General features: G+C 47.9%; 1 protein-coding gene across 11 annotated transcripts in view; it reads right to left on the reverse strand.

Moving 5' to 3' along the window:
• KCNAB2 (potassium voltage-gated channel subfamily A regulatory beta subunit 2) overlaps positions 1–23,568 on the reverse strand; it is a 104,244-nt gene that overhangs the window by 8,724 nt on the left and 71,952 nt on the right. For 6 of the 11 annotated variants that reach the window (XM_088671788.1, XM_060276123.2, XM_060276122.2 and 3 more), the window contains 9 exons: positions 18,856–18,899; positions 16,938–16,975; positions 15,805–15,884; positions 15,040–15,084; positions 14,325–14,369; positions 13,874–13,917; positions 10,826–10,912; positions 1,310–1,395; positions 326–446 (listed from right to left, as the gene is read on the reverse strand). In XM_088671788.1, coding sequence (XP_088527914.1) covers positions 326–446; positions 1,310–1,395; positions 10,826–10,912; positions 13,874–13,917; positions 14,325–14,369; positions 15,040–15,084; positions 15,805–15,884; positions 16,938–16,975; positions 18,856–18,899 — 590 coding nt within the window. Of the gene's footprint in view, positions 1–325; positions 447–1,309; positions 1,396–5,214; positions 5,260–10,825; positions 10,913–13,873; positions 13,918–14,324; positions 14,370–15,039; positions 15,085–15,804; positions 15,885–16,937; positions 16,976–18,855; positions 18,900–23,568 lie in introns of all 11 variants that reach the window. The other 5 variants (XM_088671786.1, XM_088671784.1, XM_088671785.1 and 2 more) reach the window with 1 other exon arrangement.

Here is a 23,568-nt window from a genome sequence, read left to right on the forward strand (position 1 = left end):
TTATTGATTGCATCCCACCTTTATCCTCCATGGAGCTGAAGGTGGCTTACGTGGTTTTCTCCCTTCTCCTCAATTAATCCCACAACAACAACCCTGCGAGGTAGGCTAGGCTGAGAGATAGTCACTCTGAGCCCCCATTCTGGACTGCTGGGCCCTGGGAATCTGTACTTGCTGACCCCTTCTGCCTCTTGTCAGCCTTACCAAAACAAGCAGCCTCACTGAAGCTAAGAGCATGGCACCCCTTTCTCTCAGCAGGGCAGCATCACCTCTGCCACGTTTATTCAGCCTTGCTGGCATCCCAGATGCGGCTTCCGCACACACTTACCGATCTTGTGGAATAGCTCTGGAAGCTGCACTTCCACTTTCTCTCTCTGGAACATGTGGTACTCTGCTTGCTCACAGATGGGCGGGATGAGGTTGAACTGGCGAGCCACTGAATACGCTTCCTATTGGGGTGGGGGGAGCAAAAAACGCCCCGAAGCAGTCAGGAAGGGGGATGAGGGCGAAGGCAAGTAGGCCCTGCCTGCTCCTTTGCGCCATGGTGTGTAGCATACTGGACAACTGGACCTCCTCCCCAGGTCCACGGCTTGGCAGGGAAATCAAAGAAAGCCATTCCAGGTATTGAGGAAAGCCAGGGTTCTGGTCCCAGCGCATGCAAAAGAAAAAGGCTAGAGGACCCCTGAGGATGCACAGAGCGCTTTCCCCTTCACCACTGAGTAAGCACAGAGAGCTCCTACCCATCTTGGCTCCTAGCCTTGTTTGGGTATTTGACCTCCCTCCCCATTAGATTAGGGCCTCTCCCCTGTTGCAATCTCACTGCCCAGTCATGCCACCCTATGTACATACTTTTGAGGTGGAGGTCTTAGCTGCACCTCCACTCCTGTCCCCGCCCCCATCCAAGCTCCAGTATTTGGCAGCTCTGTTCCTTCCAGCCTTCACACACCCATTGGCAATTTAGCCATTCCATTCTGCTTTTCAGACTGCATCTCTGGTTCAAGGAATTTCCCTTCCACCTTGTTTCCTCAGAGTTGAGCCTGCGGATTTTATCTCCATTCCTGGCAATTCATCCATCTATCTTCCTGGGGTCATTTTACTTTTGAGGTGAAGGTAGGAATCAGGTGGGTCCCAGTTTTACACATCTGCTTGGCATATTTTCTATCAGCCGCCCACTCTTCCTCTTGGCTTCCCCTTCTCTCTCTCTCTCTCTCTCTCTCTCTCTCTCTCTCTCTCTCTCTCTCTCTCTCTCTCTCTCTCTCTCTCTCTTTCTGCCACCCTTTTACCCCCCACCCTCTTTCTTCATCCACAATACCATAATCTCCATGGAGCTCCACCGCGACGTCCCCCAGTACATGGCCATCCCCTGGTTGATGACGTGGGTCATGGCTCGCACCGTCTCTGGAAAAACGAGAAAGGAAGAAAGAGAGAAGGAACGAGAGAGGCGTTAAACCCAAGGCGATGAGCCGGCCCGCCCTGTCGAATTAAGGCCACGACACAAAAAAAAAGGAGAAAAGAAAAGGAGGGACCAGGGTGGGGAGGCTTTGACTACTCAGACATCTTGCAAGCAGCGTAAATTATTGGCCTCAAAAATGGGGGTTGGGAGGATGGGGAGAGGGAGGGAGGAGCTGAGAACAGCAACTCCCTATGGAAAACCAGACCGTATCTCCAGGGAAATGCCTCACACTGATGGTGCGCCGGGAGATCCCATCCAAAAACCGGCGGAAAGGCAACGAGTTCGCGAAATGAAATGGAAACACAAAAGGTGGGAGGGTGAAGCCGTCGTGACCGGATGGGTGGGGTAGGGTGGGGTATGAGGGGACAGCACAGAAGGGCAGCTTATGGAAGAGAGCCTTCCAGAGTGGGCATCGAAGGGTCAACCCAAAGGGCTGTTCCAAAGGATGCACTGTGGCCTAGAGAAGTCGCTAAGCCAGGCATCCCCAAACTTCGGCCCTCCAGATGTTTTGGACTACAATTCCCATCATCCATGACCACTGGTCCTGTTAGCTAGGGATCATGGGAGTTGTAGGTCAAAACATCTGGAGGGCCGCAGTTTGGGGATGCCTGCGCTAAGCACAGGGTGATCAGCTGGGATATTTCCGACTCTCCTCCCGAACCAGAACCAGGAACTCACAGAGGTCCTCCTGACTCTCAGGAGCCACCCAAGCCATTTTGCTGCCTGAGGCGAAGGTTAAGATGGCGCGTCCCCCATTCTATGCACAAAACCTGACTAGACTGGTAGCTGGGTCTTACTTCAGAACTGGTGGCGGGACAGAGTCCTCCTCCACAGCCTAGGGCAGCAGGCTAGCTTAGGAGCTGCAGGGCCCTAGTCACTTTCTGTCTCTCAGAATTTGCCATCTGAGGCAGGCTGCCTCATTCTGCCTTGTGAAAGGGCTGGGACTGCTGACACTGAACAGGGAGGCTCCTGCCTTTGAGATCTTGTGCCATTAGATTTGCCAAAGTCCATGTAGCCCAGCACTGTGTTGCTAAGAACAGCCAGGAACAAGAAAGGGGACACCTTTTGGAGGCTTCTGGCTGGCGTGTGCATTAGATGGGGACAACGATTTCATCCAGCCAGCAGGGCTGTGATTAAGGATGCAGGGAGAAGTTCAATCCAGGTCACACTTACTGGAACAATATGTGAACCAAAAGGCAGACAAGCTTCCTGCAGCACCATTGGAGGTTTGCCATCTGCTTACTCGAATAGGAACCTCCCAGGCTGTGCATCAAGGTGGCCTCTAAGATTATTATTTCATGTGATCAGGATTTTATAAGCCAATGGGGAGCACCTGGCACACACCCCATACTTCTATCTGTGCCCCCAGCCTAAGCTAACAGCCCCGCCCCTCTCCTGTCACGACAAAGAAAAACTCATCCCCTTAGATCTTTTCTCTTCCTTTGAATATTTCCACAAGGCCTGTCCACTCATCTGGAAGGAAAGCATTGCTTCTTCTGGATGCCTAGGTATCAAAGAGGTAATTCATAAAACTAGGAGCTGGTTCATTCATAAAACTAGGAGCTATTGTGGGACGGAGGAGAGAAGGCGGCTTAGGACAAGGGTGTTTCTATTTAAAAGCTAGGCTGAATGAAGGGTTGCCCTCCTCAAATACAGAAGCTGGGGCTGGACATAGAATTTAGCATCCTTAATTAAATAACAACACCAACAGGTCAAGTTTCCAGCCCTTCAGGTCAGAAAGATATGCTTGAAAGCGTCTGAGCAAGTAGCTGTGAAACTTCATGCTGAAATCAATTTGCCTTTGCAGAGCTACGGGGTGTTTCAGGGACCCTGGGACTTTTGGGTTTTGGACATTCTTTCAGCTGTCCCGCCGCCACGGGGGTTCTGAAGCATGCATGGCAAAAGTCCTCAAAAATCCTTCCAACCAAAGCAAAAGAATAATAGTAAAAAAAAAAAAACAGCAACCAACAACCGCAAAACAGTTGCATGCCAAAAAGTGGAGTAGGAATTTGAGAGCAAAAGCGAACCAACCACATCCCATGCACCAAACTAAAAGGAGGCCCCCTTCTGAGATGTCTCTAAAGCTGCTACCAGTTCTCAGGGTTGGAAGAAAATCAAGGTTTTATCTAGTGCACAACCTGCTCTCACAGTGGCCAAAGAGATGCCTATGGGATGCACGCTAGTAGGACCTTAGTACAAGAGCCCTCTCCCCTCCTGCAGTTTCCAGCAACTGGTATTCAGAAGCATCGCTGATACATCACTGGTATTCAGAAGCTTCTGCCTTCTCCGATCAAGGACAGCTATTGCAGCTAAGAGTTATTGACATAGTCTTCTCCTCTAAGGTCAGCCCTACTCAGATTACGGGGTAGAACTAACTTCAGTCTGTCAGTTTCAATGGGTCTACTCTGAGTGTAACTGAGTTGGATGAAATCCTTAATTTTCTGCAGTGGTCTGGTATCACAACCACTATTTTACATACACAGATGTTCAAAATAATTCCTCTGGTCTCCCAAGCTACTCTGCTGGCTATTTAGTTACTGAGATACTAGACCACCGAAGAAGACCAGTTGGTGGTCAAGATGCTTTTCATGTACATTACGTACAAAAGATTGCAAGTCCGTTCATGCTTAAGGACACATCGAGCTTTTTGTTTTCAATACTTGTGGCCACAAAATTGGTTTTATAAAGGGCACATGTTACATTTATCACCACCACCATCATCCTTCACTAATTTAATCAAAATATTCATATACCACTAGTCACATCAGAGCAGTTTACAACAATTAAACTTAAAATCATACCAAAACCATGTATAAAGGTTAAAATATGTTAGTGAAACTTATATTCTTAATTGCCTGCATAGGCCTGATGGAATAGAAAAGTTTTCCGTAGGCACTTCTCTTCCGTGGGTTGAAAGGGAAAGTGCCTGCTAAATTTCTATTAGCACAAAGCATTCCACCAGACTGGGCGAAAGACCCTAAAGATTTGGTTTCTTGCGGTCATCAAATGAGTCTCGCTAACTCAGGGTACGCTTCTTATTTTAATAGCTCCAAGTTTATTTGTTTCTTATCTACAAACTGCTTCACAGCCAATGGGGTGACATCAAAGGAGTGTACATTAGTTGCTTGCTGTCACTTGATGTCCCTTTGCAGTTTTGGCAAAGGGTTCGATTTCTGCCAATCTGTTCCTTTGCCTCATGCATTCTCAGAGGCAGTGAACTCAGGGTTGGGAGATTGTTGCAGAAAAACACCGGGGGCTTGGGACACCCGGCTGCATCTCGTAGGTTTCTTTTTGAAAATGACGAACATCTCACGAAAGGGGTGCGGTGGGGTGCAAGGCCCACCCCACTGAGAATTTTAGGAAGAGTTGTCAAATTTCGAAGGGGTGGAGGAAAGAGCATCACAGACACAAGGCATGCATTTCAGAGACAGCAGAGGAAAACGTGGAATGGAATGAACCAGGGAGGACGGTGGGGTGGTGGAAGAGATTTTGGATTTTAAATTTTACTTGCAAGATGTTACTAAAGGGACAAAGGGTGGTTTTGTTTTTTTTTGTTTTTGGGTGGTATTTTCCCCCCTCTTTCTTTCTTTGCTTCCGTTGGGCATTTTATGGAGAATTTTGCCATCCGAGTAATGGGAGAAATTTGCCAATGAGAATAAAAAAGAAAAAAATGGGGAAAAAAGCAAAACTGCATGGATTATTCCATCCCATAAAATGCCACTTGGATGCAGATAATCAAGATGAGGTGGGGGGGTACCATGTACCTTCTATGATGAATGTTCGCGACTTGGAAGAGCTAAATGGGTTCCCTGGTGATAAAAGAAAGATTTAAGAGAGACCAGAGTTTACAGCTGCCGTTGGCGTATCGCAAGGCATGGTGTACAACATAAGGGGAATCTGGGCAAAGGACGAGACTCGTTGCCCCTTCCACCACCACCCTCCAAGCTCCCCTTTTCCTTTGCAAAAGTTAAGACTGCCCTTCCCAGTCTCAGGACGACAGATCCTCACCCAAAGGGAACTTTAAACCAGGAGTGGTTAACCTCCAGTTTGGGGGCATCCCCCCACCCCACCCCCTGTGACCCCACTGATTTTGGCAGCAACTGCATCAATATCTGTGATTCCTGCATTGCAGGAGGTTGGACTGGCTCAGTGGGTCCATCTTGGGTCTCCATCTAGTTTTTGGACTACAACTCCCACCATCCTTATCTAACAGGACCAGCGATCAGGGATTATGGGGATTGTAGTCCCCAAAACCCCCTTCAAACTCTACAATTTTCTGATTCTATGAAACGAAGAATCAGTGCTGGGGTTGGGCAAAGCCCAGGGGCCTGATGAGACCACCCCCGGTCATCGGATCAATTGTTTCATGAACAGAGAGAGGGGCGACACACTCTCCTCTTCAGCTCATCTACATGGATCAGCAGAGGGTGGCGGCGGCTGTTGTGACCTCTGTTTGTGTGCCTGGGGTGTGTGGGTTAGTGACACCCACTCCTAGGCAACCCACTGCTAGCATGTAGACAATGCCCCCCTCCATGGTAGGTGAACATGGCCATTGGGTCAAAAAAAAGGTTAGCTACCCGTTTTAAATTCTCTAACCAGGCACCAGGGTCACATTCACACCACACATGTAAAGCGCTGTGGTACCAACTTCAAACAGCCGTGGTTTCCCCTAAAGACTCCAGGGAACTGTAGCTTGTTAAGGGTGCTGCGAGCTGTTAGGAGACCCCCTAGTCCTCCCTACCAGAACTACAATTCCCACAGTTCCCTGTAAAGAGGGATTGATGTGGAACCACTCTGGGACTCGTAGCTCTGGGAGGGGAACAGAGGTCTCCTGATGACTCTCGGCACCCTTAACAAACTACAGCTCCCAGGATTCTTTGGGGGAAGCAGCCACGACTCCTTGAAAGCGGCATCACAGTGCTTTGAAATGCACGGGGCGAACCTGACTCAAGGTGATTCAGCAACTGCTGTGGATCCCGTTGTCGCGGTCAGGAAGGACTGGGGTGACAACCATCCCTGTCTTTCGCTCCCAAGAACAGAGATATGCGGTTAATTCCCACCGAGAGGGAGCTGGTGTGGTGGGTTGTGCAGCCAAGAGTCAGGAAAGCCCCTTATTTTTGCCGCAGACGCTCAGTGGCATTCGGCACACACACACGCACACACATGTACACAACAACACACACACTTTCTCGCGGCCTCAGTCCCCACATCTGCAAAATGGGAAATCATTACACCGACTTACCTTGCGGGTTGTTGTAAGGATTAAGTGTGACAGTGAAAGCGCCAATCAAACGTATTTTGTAATCCAATTCACTCCATACTGTGTGAGTCTTGTTGGAAACCAGGGACAGGGAACCCGGGTTCCCCCACCCCTTCCAGGCATTGTTGAATTCCTATTGGCCCTTGAAGCCAGCCTGCTTAATGGTCAGGCATGATGGGAGCTGGAGTCTAACATGCCCTTGATGGCCACAGCTTAGTCTCACTGCTGCAATTAACAACTAATGGAGCTAATGGACTGAGTTTTCATGCCATAATGTGGGAAAAGAGGGGAATGAGGACAGTGACTCATGCAGAAACACAGAGGGCAGCCTCCGCTTACTCTTCCCCACTCTTTGAGTGAACCCTTTTAAGGCTGAGTGCAAGACTGATAAACACGCACCTCTTTTTTAAAGCTCGGAAAATTAAAGTCTGCCAGATGTGTGAGAGGTATGGGGGTCATCATCCTAAGAAAGTAAGAAGAGCTTGCTAGATCAGGCCAATGGCCCATCCAATCTAGCATCCTGCTCTCACAGTGGCCAATCAGATGTCCCAAGCAGGACCCAAGCACAAGAACCCTCTCCCCTCCTGCCAGAGCATAGCCATTGTGGCTAATAGCCACTGACAGCCACTCCTTCATGAATTTGTCTAATCCTCTTTAACCTTAACGGTGTGGTCAATATGGTCATCCCTTAGAAATCAGTCAGATTTGAAAGGCAGATGGAGACGTGCAGGTGTCTGGATTAGTGCCGGTATGAAATAAGCACCCCAATTTTACAGGGGTGTTCATCTTCTGCGGGAATAGGGGTTCTATTTTCTGCAGCCTTTTTGGGGAGGGGACAGCTAATCGCACGCAGGGTTTAAAGGTACAATGGAGAGCACCCTTGGGCCACCGTGTGCAATAAATTACCGTGTTTCCCCTTTTTTAAGACATGTCTTATTACTCCCCCCCCTCAAAAAACCACAGGCTGGCTTATTGTCGGTGGGGTGTCTTTTTTTATTACGGTTTTTATGGTACCTTATGGTCTCCTTGGCCAGGCCAGGCCACTGGCTTGGGGCACTGCTGGGCACTGCTGGGGGCTTTGCGCGCTCCAGCAGGTCTCCTGGGCCGGGCGGAGGCGAGGCCGCTGGCTCTGGCGCTCTGCCCGGCACTGCTGGGGGCTCTGAGCTGCTGGGCGCTCTACACGCTCCAGCAGCCGTTTCCAGGCAGCGGGGTGGCAGGCCTCCTCGGCTGGGCGGAGGTGAGGCCGCTGGCTCTGGCATTCCGCCCGGCACTGCTGGGCGCTCCGAGCTGCTGGGCACTCCAGGACGGGTGGCAGGATGGCAGGCCTCCTCCTCTTGCTGCTGCCGCAGCTGGCGTACTGAATCCCACTTGCTGGCTGGGGCGCTCGGCGGTCTCGCTCCACATGGCATGGAGGTATGTCTTATTTTTGGGGTATGTCTTATATTTTGCAAAAGGTTAAAAATCATGCCATGGCTTCCTTTATGACTACGCCTTAAAAGGGGGGGGAACAGGTAAGAATAACAGCCCCCTCCTCTTGAAAACAGAGAGGCGATTCTCTGAACTCCACTCTGAATATTTCCAGATATCCAGATTGACCAGGGGTTCAATCATTTTCAAGGTGAAGCCCTGAGGGAGAGCAAATTGTGATATTAAGTATTAGCCAGGTTTTTTCTTTTCTAGACAGCAAGGTGCTGGCAGTCACTACACAAGGGAGGGCTCTTGGACACTTCCAGAGCATTGTGCCTCCCTCCCTAAACCAGGCAGAAGCTTCCCATGCTTTGGGAAGGAGGTGCGAGGCATCTGACAGAATCCTGCAACCCTCCTGCCTCCTTCCCAAAGCTGGGCGATACTGTGTACCGGCCCGCACTGCCAAAAAGAAAGAAAGAAAAAGCACCGAGTATCACTCTGGATCGAACAGCAGAGAAAATGCTTCTCAAGAGCTGCTTCACTTTTCCTCACTGTCAATCTCTACTCCCCTCTTGAAACTCACAACTCTTAAAACCTGAAGCTTGAATCTTGGCTCACACAGGACGCTTACTGGGATGGCCTGGGACAAATCAATACTTCTGAGGTTGGTTTCCCTGCCAGGGTTGTTGTATGGCTCTGTTGAATTAAGTATCCTATAATGGATAAATGTTTCTTTTTAAGGGAACAGTCCCCGGTCCCCCTGGCATGCTTACTAGATATGCTCCAGGGACAAATTTCATCCACCAGATGTTTGTTGGGGCGCTCCCCAACATGAAAAGGACAGTGCCAAATGTGCAACTGCTGCTGCTGCTGCTGCTGCGAGAAGAACAAAGAAGAGGAGGAAATGCCTTAGGGGACTTGTGTTCCTTGCAAATGCATAGTCTATGCAATTTGCAGCAGCATGCATTTTCTGGGAATGCAATGGCATTCTGAGGCTTTAAGCAGCCATAAGGCATGGCTTGCTGTTCAGTGGTGTGCAATTTACTTGCCTCTGATTCAACAAGAAACAGCTTTGTGTATGTGGAATTCTCTCTCTCTCTCTCTCCCCCTCTCTCCCTCTCTCCCTCTCCCTCTCTCCCTCTGTGTGTGAAGCAGGTAATTTTATGCAGGGCCAGAACCACATACTATTGGAATGTGGCCCCCCGACAGCTCTTAGCTGAGCTAATGTGGCACTTGGCTCAAGAAAGGTTTCCCCGCTTCTCTAGGATGCACTGTATTGTTATGGAAATAGAACAGAATCTCACACGAAAACATGGAAATGCACGAGTTCAAAATCAAATACGTGTGCTCACGTTCAAGCGCGCGCGCACACACACACACAAACACATACACACACACACACACAGAAGGCAGAAAACGGCTAACATTCAGAGTTGAGATCCTTAACAAGGCAACAAGGTTGGCAAGGAATTGAGGGTTTCCATGGCAGAGTGGGAAATTCACTGGGGTTTATGAGTGCATTTACAAGTTGGGTATGCTTCGCCTGGAGAAGGGGAGACTGAGAGGTGATGTGATATCTACCTTCAAGTATCTGAAGGGTTGTCACATGGAAGATGGAGCGAGCCTGTTGCCTGCTACTCCAGAGGGTGGGACCTAAGCCAATCCATTCAAATGTCAACATTACAGCAAAACTTTAGGAAGAAATTTCTGAGGGTTAGGAGCTGTTTGGCAGTGGAAGGGAAGTGTTGGGCTCCCCTTTGTTGGAGGTTTTTCAGCAGAGGTTGGAGGGCCACTTGTCAGGGATTCTTTCTCTGTGGTTCCTGCATTGGAAGGGGTGGACCTAGATAACCCTTGAGGTACCTTTAAACTCTACAAAACTCTACAATGCACAGGAGCCCTTGTTGCAGATAACTAATCAGAAACCAAGATAATGGGGTATTTTTTCAGGGTCTCCTGAATGAGTGGAATCTGTGGTTCTTTGGGGTGGGTGGGAATCCTTCCAAATCTGCAGAGGTGTTACAGCTCATTTTAAAAACCTTCAGTAATTTTACCCTGACAGGAATAAATTAACTTAAGTTTCTGTGTGCCTTGTGTCCTCTCTTGCTGACAGAGGAGGCAGCCTGCTGCATCTCTGCATGATTTTCAGTTCTGGCCTTGCTGCCTTTCAGTCTCTTCTGGAGGCAGGTAATTGCCCCTCATCCTTTGAATCAGGTGTAACTGCATCAATTTCTCCTTAGGTAAGATGCAGCTGATTTACCTGCCCTCAGGGGAGGCTGCCCAGCGTGCCCCTGCAGGATTCATTGCTCTGGCTTGGTACTGTTTCAACTATTCTCTGCTTGGGGCAGCCTCCTCTCTCCATCAGCTGCAACAGGAACCTCCAATCACTCTCAAGTCAGAGATGCAGCAGGACTTACCTGCCCTCAGAGGAAGCTGCCTGTTGCATCTCTGCATCAGTCATTGCTCTGGCCATGCCTCCTTCCAATCTGAGGGAAGAGGGACTCCTGTAGACACATGGGGATGGACCTGTAGATCCTTTCAGGTATGATAAATCAATATGTGGAAGGGGAAAGAGGGAGGAGAGTGCTTCTTCTAGCTGACGTGTGGCAAACACGGATCTCTTCCCTTGCCGTGGACAAGGATTGCAGGGTTCCACCTTGGAAGAAGCAGGTGCTCTGAGAGAGAAAGCAAAATGTGGCAGCCACACCTACCTTCCATGGGCGTGTTGGGGTCTGGCCGATTGGCAAACACCACATCCACGTATTCCAACTGCAGCCGTTCTAGCGAAGCCTTCAGTCCTGCAGGGGGAGGCAGAAAACGAACACATCAGAGAGAAAGGCCCACGCTGAGCACTGCAAGATTGTCTTCTTCATTAGGTGGTTTCTGGAGCCAGCCAGCGGACCACCAAGGCTGCAATTGCACATACATTTAACACACTATGATACTGCTTTGAACAGCCATAGCATCCCCCAAAGGATTCTGGGGACTGTAGTTTGTTAAGGGAGACCCCCACACACACAATTCCCCTCACAGAACTGCAGTTCCTTCTGAAAAATGGGATTAAAAGTGGTATCATGGCGCTTTAAATGGAAGGTGTGAATGTGGCCCTGTTGCTGCCAAGGAGTGTGGTGGAGTCTCCATTTTTGGAGGTCTTTAAGCGGAGGCTTGACAGCCATCTGTCAGGAATGCTTTGATGGTGTTTCCTGCTTGGCAGGGGGTTGGACTGGATGGCCCTTGTGGTCTCTTCCAACTCTATGATTCTATTATTCTATAACCTCTCTGGTAGGTGCCTTCGAAAGGGTTCTTGGAGCTGTGCAAGGCAACACTTTTGAACCAAGCATTTAAAGCAATATGATACCACTTTCAACAGCCATGACTCCACCTAAAGAATTCTGGGAGCTGTAGTTTGTTAAGGGTGCTCAGAGTTGTGAGGAGGCCCCTATTCCCCTCACAGATATGATTCCCAGAGTGGTTTCACAATCAATCCCTCTTTCCCAGGGAACTCTGGGAGCTCAGGGAAGGGAATAGGTCTCCTAACAACTCTCGGCAGCACCGTTAACAAACTGCAGCTCCCAGAATTCTTTGAGGGAAGCCATGTGATATTGCAGTGCTTTAAATGTATGGTGCAAATGTGCCTCAAGTCTCTGCCATCTCTTTCCTCTTTCTCTCTGCCTTCAAGGGTTCGCTTGCGGGTACCTGGATGCCCCATATCCCACCCTGCAGACGTGGGGCATATGTACAAACAGAGAAATTGACAGCAACTTGGTGAATGTACCACCCTCTGGGAGTTGGACCCATTGAAAGCACCACAGTCCCCACGCATTTGAGGATACAACCCCAGCTCCCTACTTTCTGGTCCCTCGTATGCTTCCCTGTTAACTCTATTTGTAGCCAGCAATCAATGACGGACAACCCTGTTTCAATTCGCCAATGTTCATTAAAGAATTAGGGCAAGAATTAACGCCGCCCGTTATACAATATTTTAATGTTTTTAATCGCATCTGGATTCCACTGAGGCTTAAGCTTTCCAGCGCAAAGCATCTACTGCTGGTGCCTCTGCGTGCTTTGTTTTGTAATTGAGGGTATCAATTAATTTAAAAAAGGCACTGGGGTCAGCCAGACTCTACAGCTGCTGTTAGTATTGCTGAGCCTAGCCCACGTCCAGTATTGTCTGCACTGACTGGCAGCAGCTCTCCAGGGTTTCAGACAGGAAGGCTTAGCCCAGCCCTCCCTGGGACCTTCTGAATGCAAAGAGTCTGTTCTACTATTAAGCTGCAGACCCAGTCCCACGTTTTTGTATGTGATTTTGCACATTTATTTATTTAATGCATTTACATTTCTCCAAGGAGCTCAAGGAGGTATGCATGGTTCTTCCCCTCCTCATTTAGCCCCCACAACAACCCTGTGAGGTAGGTCAGGCTGAGTGCGCTTCATGGCTGAGTGGGGGTTTGAACCCTGGTCTCTCCCAGGTCCTAGTCCGACAGGCTAACTGTTACACCGCACTGGCACATTTTACAAAGCAATTTTCCCTAGTAGGGTGCATTTTTTGCATTTTCTCCAATATATGCATTTACCCCGGGATATACATTTCTGTTCATATTACTTGGCTAGAGGAACGACATTTGGAGCAGTGCGATTTCCAAAGGCCAGGTGTGTTTCAGTTTCTGCATTGTTTTGGAGAGCATGAATCGAACGGAATTGAAATTCTCCCCTATCCTTAGCTGACTCCTACAAGGGCAACTCAAACACCAACCAGAAATAGCAAAAACACACAGCAGGGGAGTCTTTCCCAACCTGGGGCCCTCCAGGTGTTTTGGACTACAACTCCCATCAGCCCCCATGTCACACGGCCATGCTGGCTGGGGCTGATGGAAGCTGCAGTGTCCCAGCACCAGAAGGGCACCTCACCCTATAAACTAACATTTCCATAGTGGTAGCCATCACCCATTGGGATGTGGAATCCACCTGGTAGGGTGGAAGTCAAGGGAGCCCAACAGCAGGTGGCGCCAGAGCCAAGGAGAGGCAAAGCCAACTAATCCTATTTGTTGACCCATCCTTCTCCCTGCTTGCTGAGTTCTACAAGAGCAATACGGAGATTGAAAAGGAGGCAATGCAGGAGGATGGACCAGATGACACTTTGGTTTGCTTCCACTCTACAATTCTATTGGGAAGATGACAGGCAGTGCTGTCCCTTGGGTTGCTTGTAAGGCAGCCCATCTCCTACAGAGCCAGATTCAAGGTCCTTGTATTAATCTACAAAGCCCTGAAGAACTTACACCCAGGGTACCTCAAGGACCGCCTGAACCTTTATATCCCAGCTCCATCACTGAGATCATCTTCAGGAGCTTTGTTGTTCACTCTCCCCAAGTTGGCAGGGCTTACTTGACAACAAGTGTCATCAGCCCAGTCCTGTGGAACTCCCTGCCACTGGAGATTCAGCAAAGCACCTTCTGTTTTAACCTTTGAAATGCCCGCTGAAAACTTTTCTATTGCATCAGGCAATTAAGAATGCAACTTTCTATTCTGTAACAGTTGATTTCTGACTTTTACTTGTTAGATGTTTTCTATTATGTGAATTTATACATAAGTGCTGTAAATTGTTCTGTTTTTTTAAATTTTATGAACATCAGTATATACCGGTAAATATGTTTATAAATAAATTAAATATCTGGAGAGCGCTAGGTTTGGGGAAGAGGCCTCTTTCAGGGAATACCCACTGGGTTAATTTTTAAGTGCCCAGCAATTTGGCTTCAGCTTACCTTCTATAATATGCTTTCTTGAGAGTCCTCTCTCCGTCTCGGCTCTGGGGTGGGAGGAGAAGGAGGAAAGACTGAAGTTAGAAGACTGATGTATCCGAAATTGTTAACTTGTGCTATGCAAAGATGACTATGTAGAAAGGGAGGAGCTGAAACTAATTGCCCTCTGAGGCTATCCAGAAATGCTGATCTTTCATCCCCAAAAATCGTACCTTATACCGGCTAGGGAGGACAGAAGGGGGGATGGCATTCTCTCCATGCTCAGAGGCACACTCCCTTTCCTCAAAAGGAAATTGTGGGTGGGTGATGCTTGAAAAGGGAATCCCTAATTCTAAGGATCAGTCCCCCTTTCTGAAACTAGTCAAAGTCCCCTGGCCCTCCACCGCCCGCCAGATATGCTTGATTTTCCTAACTCAAATGGCACACAAGCAGGGTGGTTGAAATGCTTACGTACTTTCCTCCCCAGAAGATTTTGGTTGTTATCACCAGGCTGGAACGTCTGCAAGAAGAGCGGAGGAAGGGGGGGGAAGAGAATGGATGTGTGATGGATAAAGGTAAATCTCCTAAATGCATTCACCACCATCCTGAAGTTCCCCTCCACCGAATGTTAAATCTGAGAAGGATTAGACACATTTGGCAAATTATCTGTCAAGTATCCTGAGCAAGACTGTGATGAGAAAAGGTGTAGTAGCACCACCCTGGACTCCTTTGGGAGAAAGGGTAGGTTAGAAATAGAATGAATGAATGAATGAATGAATGACACACACACACACACACACACACACACTATCCTGCAGACAATGTATAAACGTATCAGTCATGATTGTTCCGGTGGTCAAAAATGTAAGGATCTGGAATTTGGATTACTGTGTGTATCTTGCTATATACATAAAAGCCTAAGGCTGTCATCACGTTCTGCAGTTCATGGGGCTGTTGATAGGTGGCACTGTGAAATACAGTGTGGTCTGAGGTTTTGTTTTACTGTCAAGCAGCACATAACTTTCATGAAATAAACGTGTCTCATTTTGATTATGGCATGAATTTTGCTTCTAGTCCACGTGGGTTCTTGAGCATGGTGGCGGGTTAAAACATGTTAAAGCATACAGAGACAACAGGTCTAACCACAAGATGGAATGGGATTGGGATTTGGTCCAAAGAAGAACAGTTACCTCCATCCTTTTTTCTTAATGATATTCCCTAACACGACTTCAGCCCTACAAGACACAGAAAGAGACAGACAATGTGGCTGTTAGACTCATGCAGAAATGAAGTCAAGCTTGCTACAGTACAGTGAGTGTAGCCAAAATGAATTTTGGTGACCAGGATACAACCCCATACAGGGGGAGAAAATAATAATCAGGGCTTAAGCTAGTATTCCCTCAGTTATTTGACTTTCTGAACTGAAAGTGGAGATGCATTTTACTCTTAGACCTTCAAAGTTTTATTTTTGGAGTGTCAGCAGATAAAGTTACCTGCTTTCAGAGGAGCTCCCCCACAATGTCTCTGTGTGAATCCATGTTCTAAGTTGGCCATGTGATTATAAGGAGGAAGCTCTGTAAAATGGACTGATGGGTAGAAAAAAACCCAAAACAGGCAGCCTTCCTTGGTGCTCTGCAAAACCGACTGATCCAATCACACTGGAAGCTGAGAAACAGTAGCAGCAAGGACTGTTTGTTTTTGAGGAGTCGCAGGTGGGGGTGGGGATGCTTGCAATGGCTCTCTGGGGTGGGGTTGGGGTTGAAGACGGCATGGCCGCGGACTCGCCAGGTGGCCTCCGACAGGCTGCTCTCTCTTATTCTCAGCCCCCTTCCCACCTGCCGCGGATGACTAGCCTACCTCGCAGGGCCTTGGGTTGGATGACAGAGAGAATGTATGGGAAAGTGCTCAGAAAAGCACAATGGGGGTGGTAGAAATGGGTGGATGGGTGCACCTACTTCCCTGCAGCATAGACCTCCGCCGTGTCGAAGAGATTGATGCCGTTGTCGTAGGCCAAGGTCATCAACTGCTCCGCCATCTGAAAGAGAGGCAGAGCTGAGGCACGGGGTGCGAGGTGTGTGTGTGTGTCTCTCTCTCTGCAGGACTGGTGGGGTTTCGCTGCCCCCCTCCACCTGCCCACCCACACCCACCGCTCATCCATTTACTTCTAGAACATGGCCACTTCTGTGTGTTCTCACCAGTGAATCTATTCCACCCGCTTTCCGCCGTCATCTGCAATTCTTATTTTTAAATCCACATCAAAGCTCGCATTTATATGGTCATTTTTAAATGCGTTTTCTCACAGCAGGCAGAGTTTGAAATGCATTTCCTCTCTCGAAGTGTGCATATTTATTGCTACACTTATCTTCCGCCCTCAAGGTGGCATACATTGCCACCTTATATCCTCACAACAACAACCCTGTGAGGTAGGGCGGGCTGAGAGATGGGGACTGGCCCAGTTCCCCAGAGGACTTCACAGCTGAGTATGGATTTGAGTCCCAGTTTCCCAGATCCTAGTCCAGCACTCTAACCGCTACCCAGCACTGCCTCGCTGTTCTGATGCATTGTTTTTGAGCTGTGGGCTGCACCAGGGCATTGAGGAGGCGTGAAATTCAGGGTACAACTAAAAATAATGCTACTTTTGCTAAACCACTAGGTTTTCACTTAGAGGGATGTCGGCCAGGCCCTTAATGGACCCAGGGCACAGGCAAATGAAACATATTAGCATACAATTCAGATATGCTAATTTATGCATATAGATGCAAATTTAGGCTGGATCTAAGAGGCGGGACACACAACAAAGTTGCTGTCAAGGCTTCCTTTGGGACCCTCCGGATGTTGCTAGACTCCAGGTCCCATCATCCGTGATGCCTGGGGTTCATGAGAGCTGGAATCCAACAACTTCTGGAGGGGGGGGGGCACCAGTTCCCTCCCCCAGTTTAGGGGATCCTCCTACCTCAGTTCACATCTTCAGTTCAGGAGAATAGATCTGGGACAGGGGAGGAGGAGGTACCGGTACCTCTCAGGAACAGATCGTCAAATAAATAAATATAGTAAACAAAATAAACATGAGGGAGGGGACAATTCTTACCTCATCCGTAATCTGTCCTCCAAATGTCACCCATGTTCCTACAAAAGAGAATGAGAGCAAGAGAGAGAGGCAGACAAAAGGATTTTCAAAAATGAAAAGAAGGAGAGAATCACAGAACTGCAGAGTTGGGAGGGATCCCCGAGGGTCATCTATTCCAACCCCCTGAATGAAGGAAGGACAAAGGCAGGATGGAACTGAACTCCTGGAAAAAAAGAGTCCATTCATTGAGTCACAGCCCAGTGGCAGGGCACCTGCTTTGCGTGCAGAAGGCTCCGGGTTCAATCCTCCTATTGCATTTCCATGTAGGACTGGGAATGATCTCGGTCTGAAACCCTGGAGAGTTGCTGCCAGTCAGTGCAGGCAGTACTGAGCTAGATGCATCAATTAGTTGACTCGATATAAGGCAGCTGTCTGTACTGGACAAGGTCAAGATATGTGCATCTCGTCCCCTGTTCTTTCTTCCCTAGTGGCAAGCAGATACCTTTGGGAAGTTTGCAAGCAGAGGAAGAAGGCAAGAACTTAGCTCCGCTGCTGTGTGACTTCCGAGAAACTGGCCATCCATTGGCATACTGGGTACTATGCAACCCTGAAGCATCTGTGCCACCAACCAGATGGGGGTCCACTGAAGGAGGGGTGCTCTGGGCTCACAGGAGCCTTTGGATTTGGGGATTTAAAAAGTTCATTTGTATGCACCAAACACACCACTTGGGAATAACTGATCTGCCTCTTTGTGGGGCAAAAGTCAAAAGTCTGCCATGTGTACAAGGTGCAGATTTACTGTTCCTGGCAAACCGGGAAAGCAAAAGGGGGTCCCAGATTTGGTTCTCCATGCTGTTAAATGTCCAGAATACCAGTTCTGTTCTGTAACATTAACTGCCCCTTCCAGCTTGATATCACCTGCAAATGTAAAGAACATCCCCCCAATTCCTTTATCCAAGCCCAGGACAGAACACACACCTGTCATTTCCCAGTTCCACCCAGGATGATGAGGAATGATTACTGAGCACTCTGGATTTGGTCAGTCAACTACCTACAAATCCACCAAACAATGACCTCATCCAGCCCACATTTTACCAGCTTCCCTGCAAGAGTATCATGGGGGACTTTGTCAAAAGCCTTACTGAAACCAAGAGACATTACGTCCATAGCATTCCCCTGATCCACCAAGCTTGTAACTCCATCAAAAAAAAGAAATGAGACTTATTTTTGAGAAACCCACACTGGGTCTTAGTACAGCAATCGCAACATCCTTTTCTAAGTGCTCACTGACTGACTGACTGGCTGGCTGCCTCAGTTGGCCGGTCTGATTTCCAACCTGTTTATTCTTAATGCCAAGAGGATCACTGCAGAATGAGCTTGAATGAAACAAGAAAGGAATTGCTGAGCTGTCCCCAAGACAGGGAATAGGGATGGAGGAGTTGCAAGCACACCCTTTGTGGAATTAAAACTCTGGGACAGCTTTTAATTCCGCTTCCTGCAGGAATGGTACCTTCAATGGACGCTCAGAACAATTGTCGCACTGGAACAAGCTTGAGCTCCATCCACCTTAGCAACGGGTTCCAGGAGCAGGGTCAGCTTAACACAACAGACAATGCAAGAGCGACAATGTGGAGATCCCAAGCCAGGAATGAAATCCACCAGGAAAGCATGATTCAGCCCTGGGAGGGGAACAGGGGTCTGCAAACACCCCTAGCAAACTGCAGCTTCCAGGATTCTCTTGGGGGAAGCCATGGCTGTTGAAAGTGGGAAAGCAATGCAGAGAGATATGGATGCCCTCTGCCAATCAATTCCTCTCTGGACAGCTGCATTGCACTGCATCTTCCACAGAGTACATTTGTTGCGTATGCAGCACACTGAATCTCCCCCCCCCCCCGCCCGCAAGCTGAATTAAAAGGAAAACCCCAAGAATTCCACTTACCTAACCCGAGGCAGGAAACTCGGAGTCCTGACTTCCCAAGGTTTCTGAAAAAAACAACGCCACCTTTTAATAGGCAGATGGAAATGTCGGAAATAGACGCTGGCCATTGGCATCTTCGCACCAATGCTTACAGAGAGCAGATGTCGTTTCAGTTCCAATCAGCATTTTGTGTTTCACTCAAAAGATACACAAGGGAAGGGAAGGAGAGAGGAGGAAGGGGGGAACAAATATACCATTTGGTGCTTTCATAATCATGCAGAATCCGACACAAGGAAACCTCCATCTCCAGATGGGTTAGACCCCTATCCCTGGTGGAACTAGAGAACTGACATCAGGAGCCCTGGGTTTGGATCTCCCCCAGTCTGTTCTTGGTTTGCAAAATAATTATTAAGAAAAGGCAACGGGAGGGTTTGCCAAACTGGACTCTTTCCTAGGGGAATTAGGGATCTCCTGACATCACATCAAGTTCACCTTGAGGCATCAATTGGGGACACTACACCAGTGTGGTGTAGTGGTTAGAGCAGGGGTCAGCAAACTTTTTCAGCAGGGTCCACTGTCCATCAGACCTTGTGGGGGCGGGCAGACTATATTTTGAAAAAAGAGAAAAGAACGAATTCCTACGCACCACAAATAACCCAGAGATGCATTTTAAATAAAAGCACACATTCTACTCATGTAAAACACACACTGATTCCCAGACTGTCCACGGGCCAGATTTAGAAGGCGATTGGGCCGGAATCTGGCCTCTTGGCCTTAGTTTGCCTACCCATGGGTTAGAGCAGGGGTCAGCAAACTTTTTCAGCAGGGGGCCGGTCCACTGTCTCTCAGACCTTGTGGGGGGCCAGACTATATTTTGGAAAAAAAATGAATGAATTCCTATGCCCCACAAATAACCCAGAGATGCATTTTAAATAAAAGGATACATTCTACTCATGTAAAAACATGCGGATTCCCGGACTGTCCGCGGGCCGGATTTAGAAGGCGATTGGGCCGCATCCAGCCCCCGGGCCTTAGTTTGGGGACCCCTGGGTTAGAGGGTTGACATGGGACCTGGGAGACCAGGGTTCAAATCCACACTTGGCCATGAAGCTCCCTGGGCTTGTCCTACCTCACAGGGTTGTTATGGGGATTAAACGAGGAGCGGGAGAGCCATACATGCCACCTCGAGCTCCTTGGAGAAAATGGTGGGATATAAATGCAGTAATTGATAATACTGTAATAACATTCAGTGCATTCCACACACACCCAGAACGGTAATACGGTGATGGTAACTCCAACATAGCATACTGGGTTGCTGTAAAGATTGCCGAGATAATACGCATAATACTTGGCGTTTAGAGAATAAGTCCTACAAAGATATGTATATAAATAATCCTACACAAACGATTTTCACGGGGTTCTCTCAGGTTCAAATGCTGCCATAAGAGCTTGATTGGCAGAGGAACACCCAGCACAGGCCCTTAGGGAGACTGTGCATGTTTGCGTGTGATACATTGCTTTGAGCTGTCTGTCAGTTTTTGCAAGCCGCAGACTAAATATTTTGTGGCGGCTCCAACGCCTCTCAGCATTTTCTGACCTTCCACATGAAAGGGCCAGCCATCAGCCTGGGGCAAGGCGGGGGGGGGGGGAGGAAGAGGAAGTTTGGTTCCTGGATGGTCCAGAAATTTCTTATTCATAAAGCGACATGGCCAGGCCATTTCCCACCACACCCTTGAAATTTTGCTCCAAGCTCTATTCCCCTTCCCCTGTGAACACCGGGTGTTTTGCTCCCTGTGACCTCATCTCCACCATCATCATCTTATTTGCAGATCAACAATAAAAACGCACATTAGCGCAACTGAAAAACACAGAATAACGATACTAAGCAGTATATCGCCTGATATAGAATCGCAGAATGGAATTGTAGAGTTTGAAAGGGCACCCAAGTGCCATCTAGTCCAGCCCCCTGCAATGCAGGAATCACAGTGAAAGAATCCTTGACAGATGGCCATCCAACCTCTGTTTAAAACTTCCAGTGAAGGAGAGTCTGCCGCCTTCTTCTGTTCCATTGCCGAACCTTTCTTACCATCTGAAAGTTCTTCCTAATGTTTAGTCGGAATCTTCTCTCCTGTCATTTGAATCCAATTCTTCGGGTCCTGCCCTCTGGAGCAGCAAGAAACAAGCTCTTTCTTACACAGCATATACATATACCATGGCACATTTTCATACTGTGTTTTTCATTTGCATTAATGTGCATTTTAAAAAAATGTTATTGATTGTCAATTTTAAAAAATAGTGCTTTTTAAAAAATTTGCAGCATATATCAGTTATAAACAGGTAGGTAGCCGTGTTGGTCTGCCGTAGTCGAAAAACAAAATAAAGAAATTCCTTCCAGTAGCACCTTAGAGACCAACTAAGTTTGTCATTGGTATGAGCTTTCGTATCTGAAGAAGTGTGCATGCACACGAAAGCTCATACCAATGACAAACTTAGTTGGTCTCTAAGGTGCTACTGGAAGGAATGTTTTTTATTTTGTTTCAGTTATAAACAGTGATTCATATGCAGCTGAATTTTGCTTTTTTTTGCAACCTGTCTCCCCACCCACCGAATGTCTATTTTATTACATTTAACTTTTAAGTCTTTTTAAACAAAAGTGCCATTCCACAAACTGCCATGCGTTCTCAGAGGCCTGTGTGTATTGTTAGAAAACCGTTATTGTTTAAATGTTCAGTTGACTGCAAATAAAACGAGTGAGGATGACAATACACCACCCCCAGACACTTCACCCCATTCTTCAGCCCACCCCACAAGCTGCAGCGACCCCAAGCAGACCCTCTGCCCCTCACAAAGGTTCCCCACCCCCCACCCCGTTCCCTCCCTCTTGGGAAAAAGAAACACACAGGCTTTTAATGTCCCTCATCTGTGCTCCAAGAAGGAAACAGGCTGAAGCGTGTCAAGTTTATCTGTGAAATCGCCTTGCCCCATGCATGCAGAATTGGCAACGTTATAGGTGCCACCTGATATCCTTTCTGCATTTGTAAGGAATCAACCTTTTAGTGTGGCAGCACGCATATCTTGGAACTCCCTGCCTATTGACACCAGGCAGGCACCTTCCCTACACTCTTTTGGGCGCATGCCGTGGGCATTTCTCTTTAGACAACATTTTTCTTTAGACAAACACGTGGAACCTTGATGTATGTTTCAATCCGGTTTTAGTATATTGCTGATTTTATTTTTTGAATGTCGTAAAGAGTTGTTTCCACTGATAATTTCATTGCATTGTTAACTTCGTAAAGCCGCTTTCGGGGTTGTTTTGCAATCAAGCCGTGTGCATAAGCCTTGTGAAAATAAAAAATAAATTAAAAAAGGTACTGTTGTGGTGCTTTAAATGCAGGGTGCAAATATGTCCTATGAGAAAGTCCTCGTGGCGTCAATTACAGTGGGCAAGTCACTAGGAGCAGGTGGCCATGGGCCAAAAACAACAACAGGGGTTCCCTGAGATCAGTGGCTGAAGGCCTGAGCAGGATATCTTGAGGCTGAAGGTAGTATCTTGAAGGCCTGCTACCTTATTTTGGGTGGCCCCATTTCACCCCCAAAATAATAGGTGCTCAACCACCACAGTTCACTATTAGAGGGAATGGTATCTAAGTGCTAACAGTAAACACAGCTAACCATCCATGCATGATAATCTGCAGAACTTCACACCAGCAGCATGACTTTGGGCAGACACCTCAACTGCTATAGTCCTTGAGCAGTGGGTCATTCAGCTTTAACACTGCAAGAAAGTTACAGTGCTTCAGAAGCACCTCCCAAGCAAAGTTAAACACTTTTCAACAGACTGCCACGACATTGGTGTGCTTGGCTTTCCTCCTGAGCATATATGTGAAAGAGCTTTCTTGCTGCCCTTCCTCCTGAGCATATATGTGAAAGAGCTTTCTTGCTGCCCGCCTTTAGGAACCCAGTAAGTTGCCTTATATACTGAGTCTTGGTCAATCTAACTCAGCTTTTTGTTTACACTGGCTGGCAGCTGCTGCTGCTCTCCAGGGGCTCAGATAATGGGGATTGAACCTGAGACCTTCTGCATGCAAGGCAGGCTCTCTAGCATTGAGCTACCGCCCTCCATTCCAGAGCTCCCTCCCCTTCAAAAGATATCTATCAATTAACAGGCAGATTAACAACAGCCAGTGAACCGAGCAAGGAAACGGCCGATTCAAGGAGACAGAGCGCCTTGAAGCCCACAGCAACGTTGCTAAACGGACCACAGAACTATCTCCTTATGAAGTCCATTTTATTTTATTAATGCGGCCGGCGTTGAAATGATACAATTTAAAACAGAAGTGTGCTGCATTTGAAACATTTTAAAAACCACCTAAAATATTTCAAAGCCATTCAGAGCATCCGAAACCATTTAAAGCACCTCAAAGCATTTCAAAGCAATCATGCACCCCACCCTCACAGTTACTGATTTCACGGGTGCCCAGGGTCCAATCACCAAGAAATATTAGCCACCCATAGTGTGATGGCTGTTAATATTGGCATGGGAAAACATGCTGGGAATGGGAAGTCCGTAAGGGGGAATGTCAGGGTCTTTGGCTATGAAAAAGCCTCTCTGGTCAAGGCTGTGGCACAACTAAAACAATGGGAAATAGTGCAATGTAGCCTCTTTTACTGTCATCAGACAGGCTGAGCAGCTGAAACTTACAGAGAGAAGGATTTCCGGCTTGTAAGGACAGT

This window comes from Zootoca vivipara, chromosome 6 (genome assembly GCF_965207765.1).
Source record: "Zootoca vivipara chromosome 6, rZooViv2.hap1.1, whole genome shotgun sequence".
Classification (NCBI taxonomy): Eukaryota; Metazoa; Chordata; class Lepidosauria; order Squamata; family Lacertidae; genus Zootoca; species Zootoca vivipara.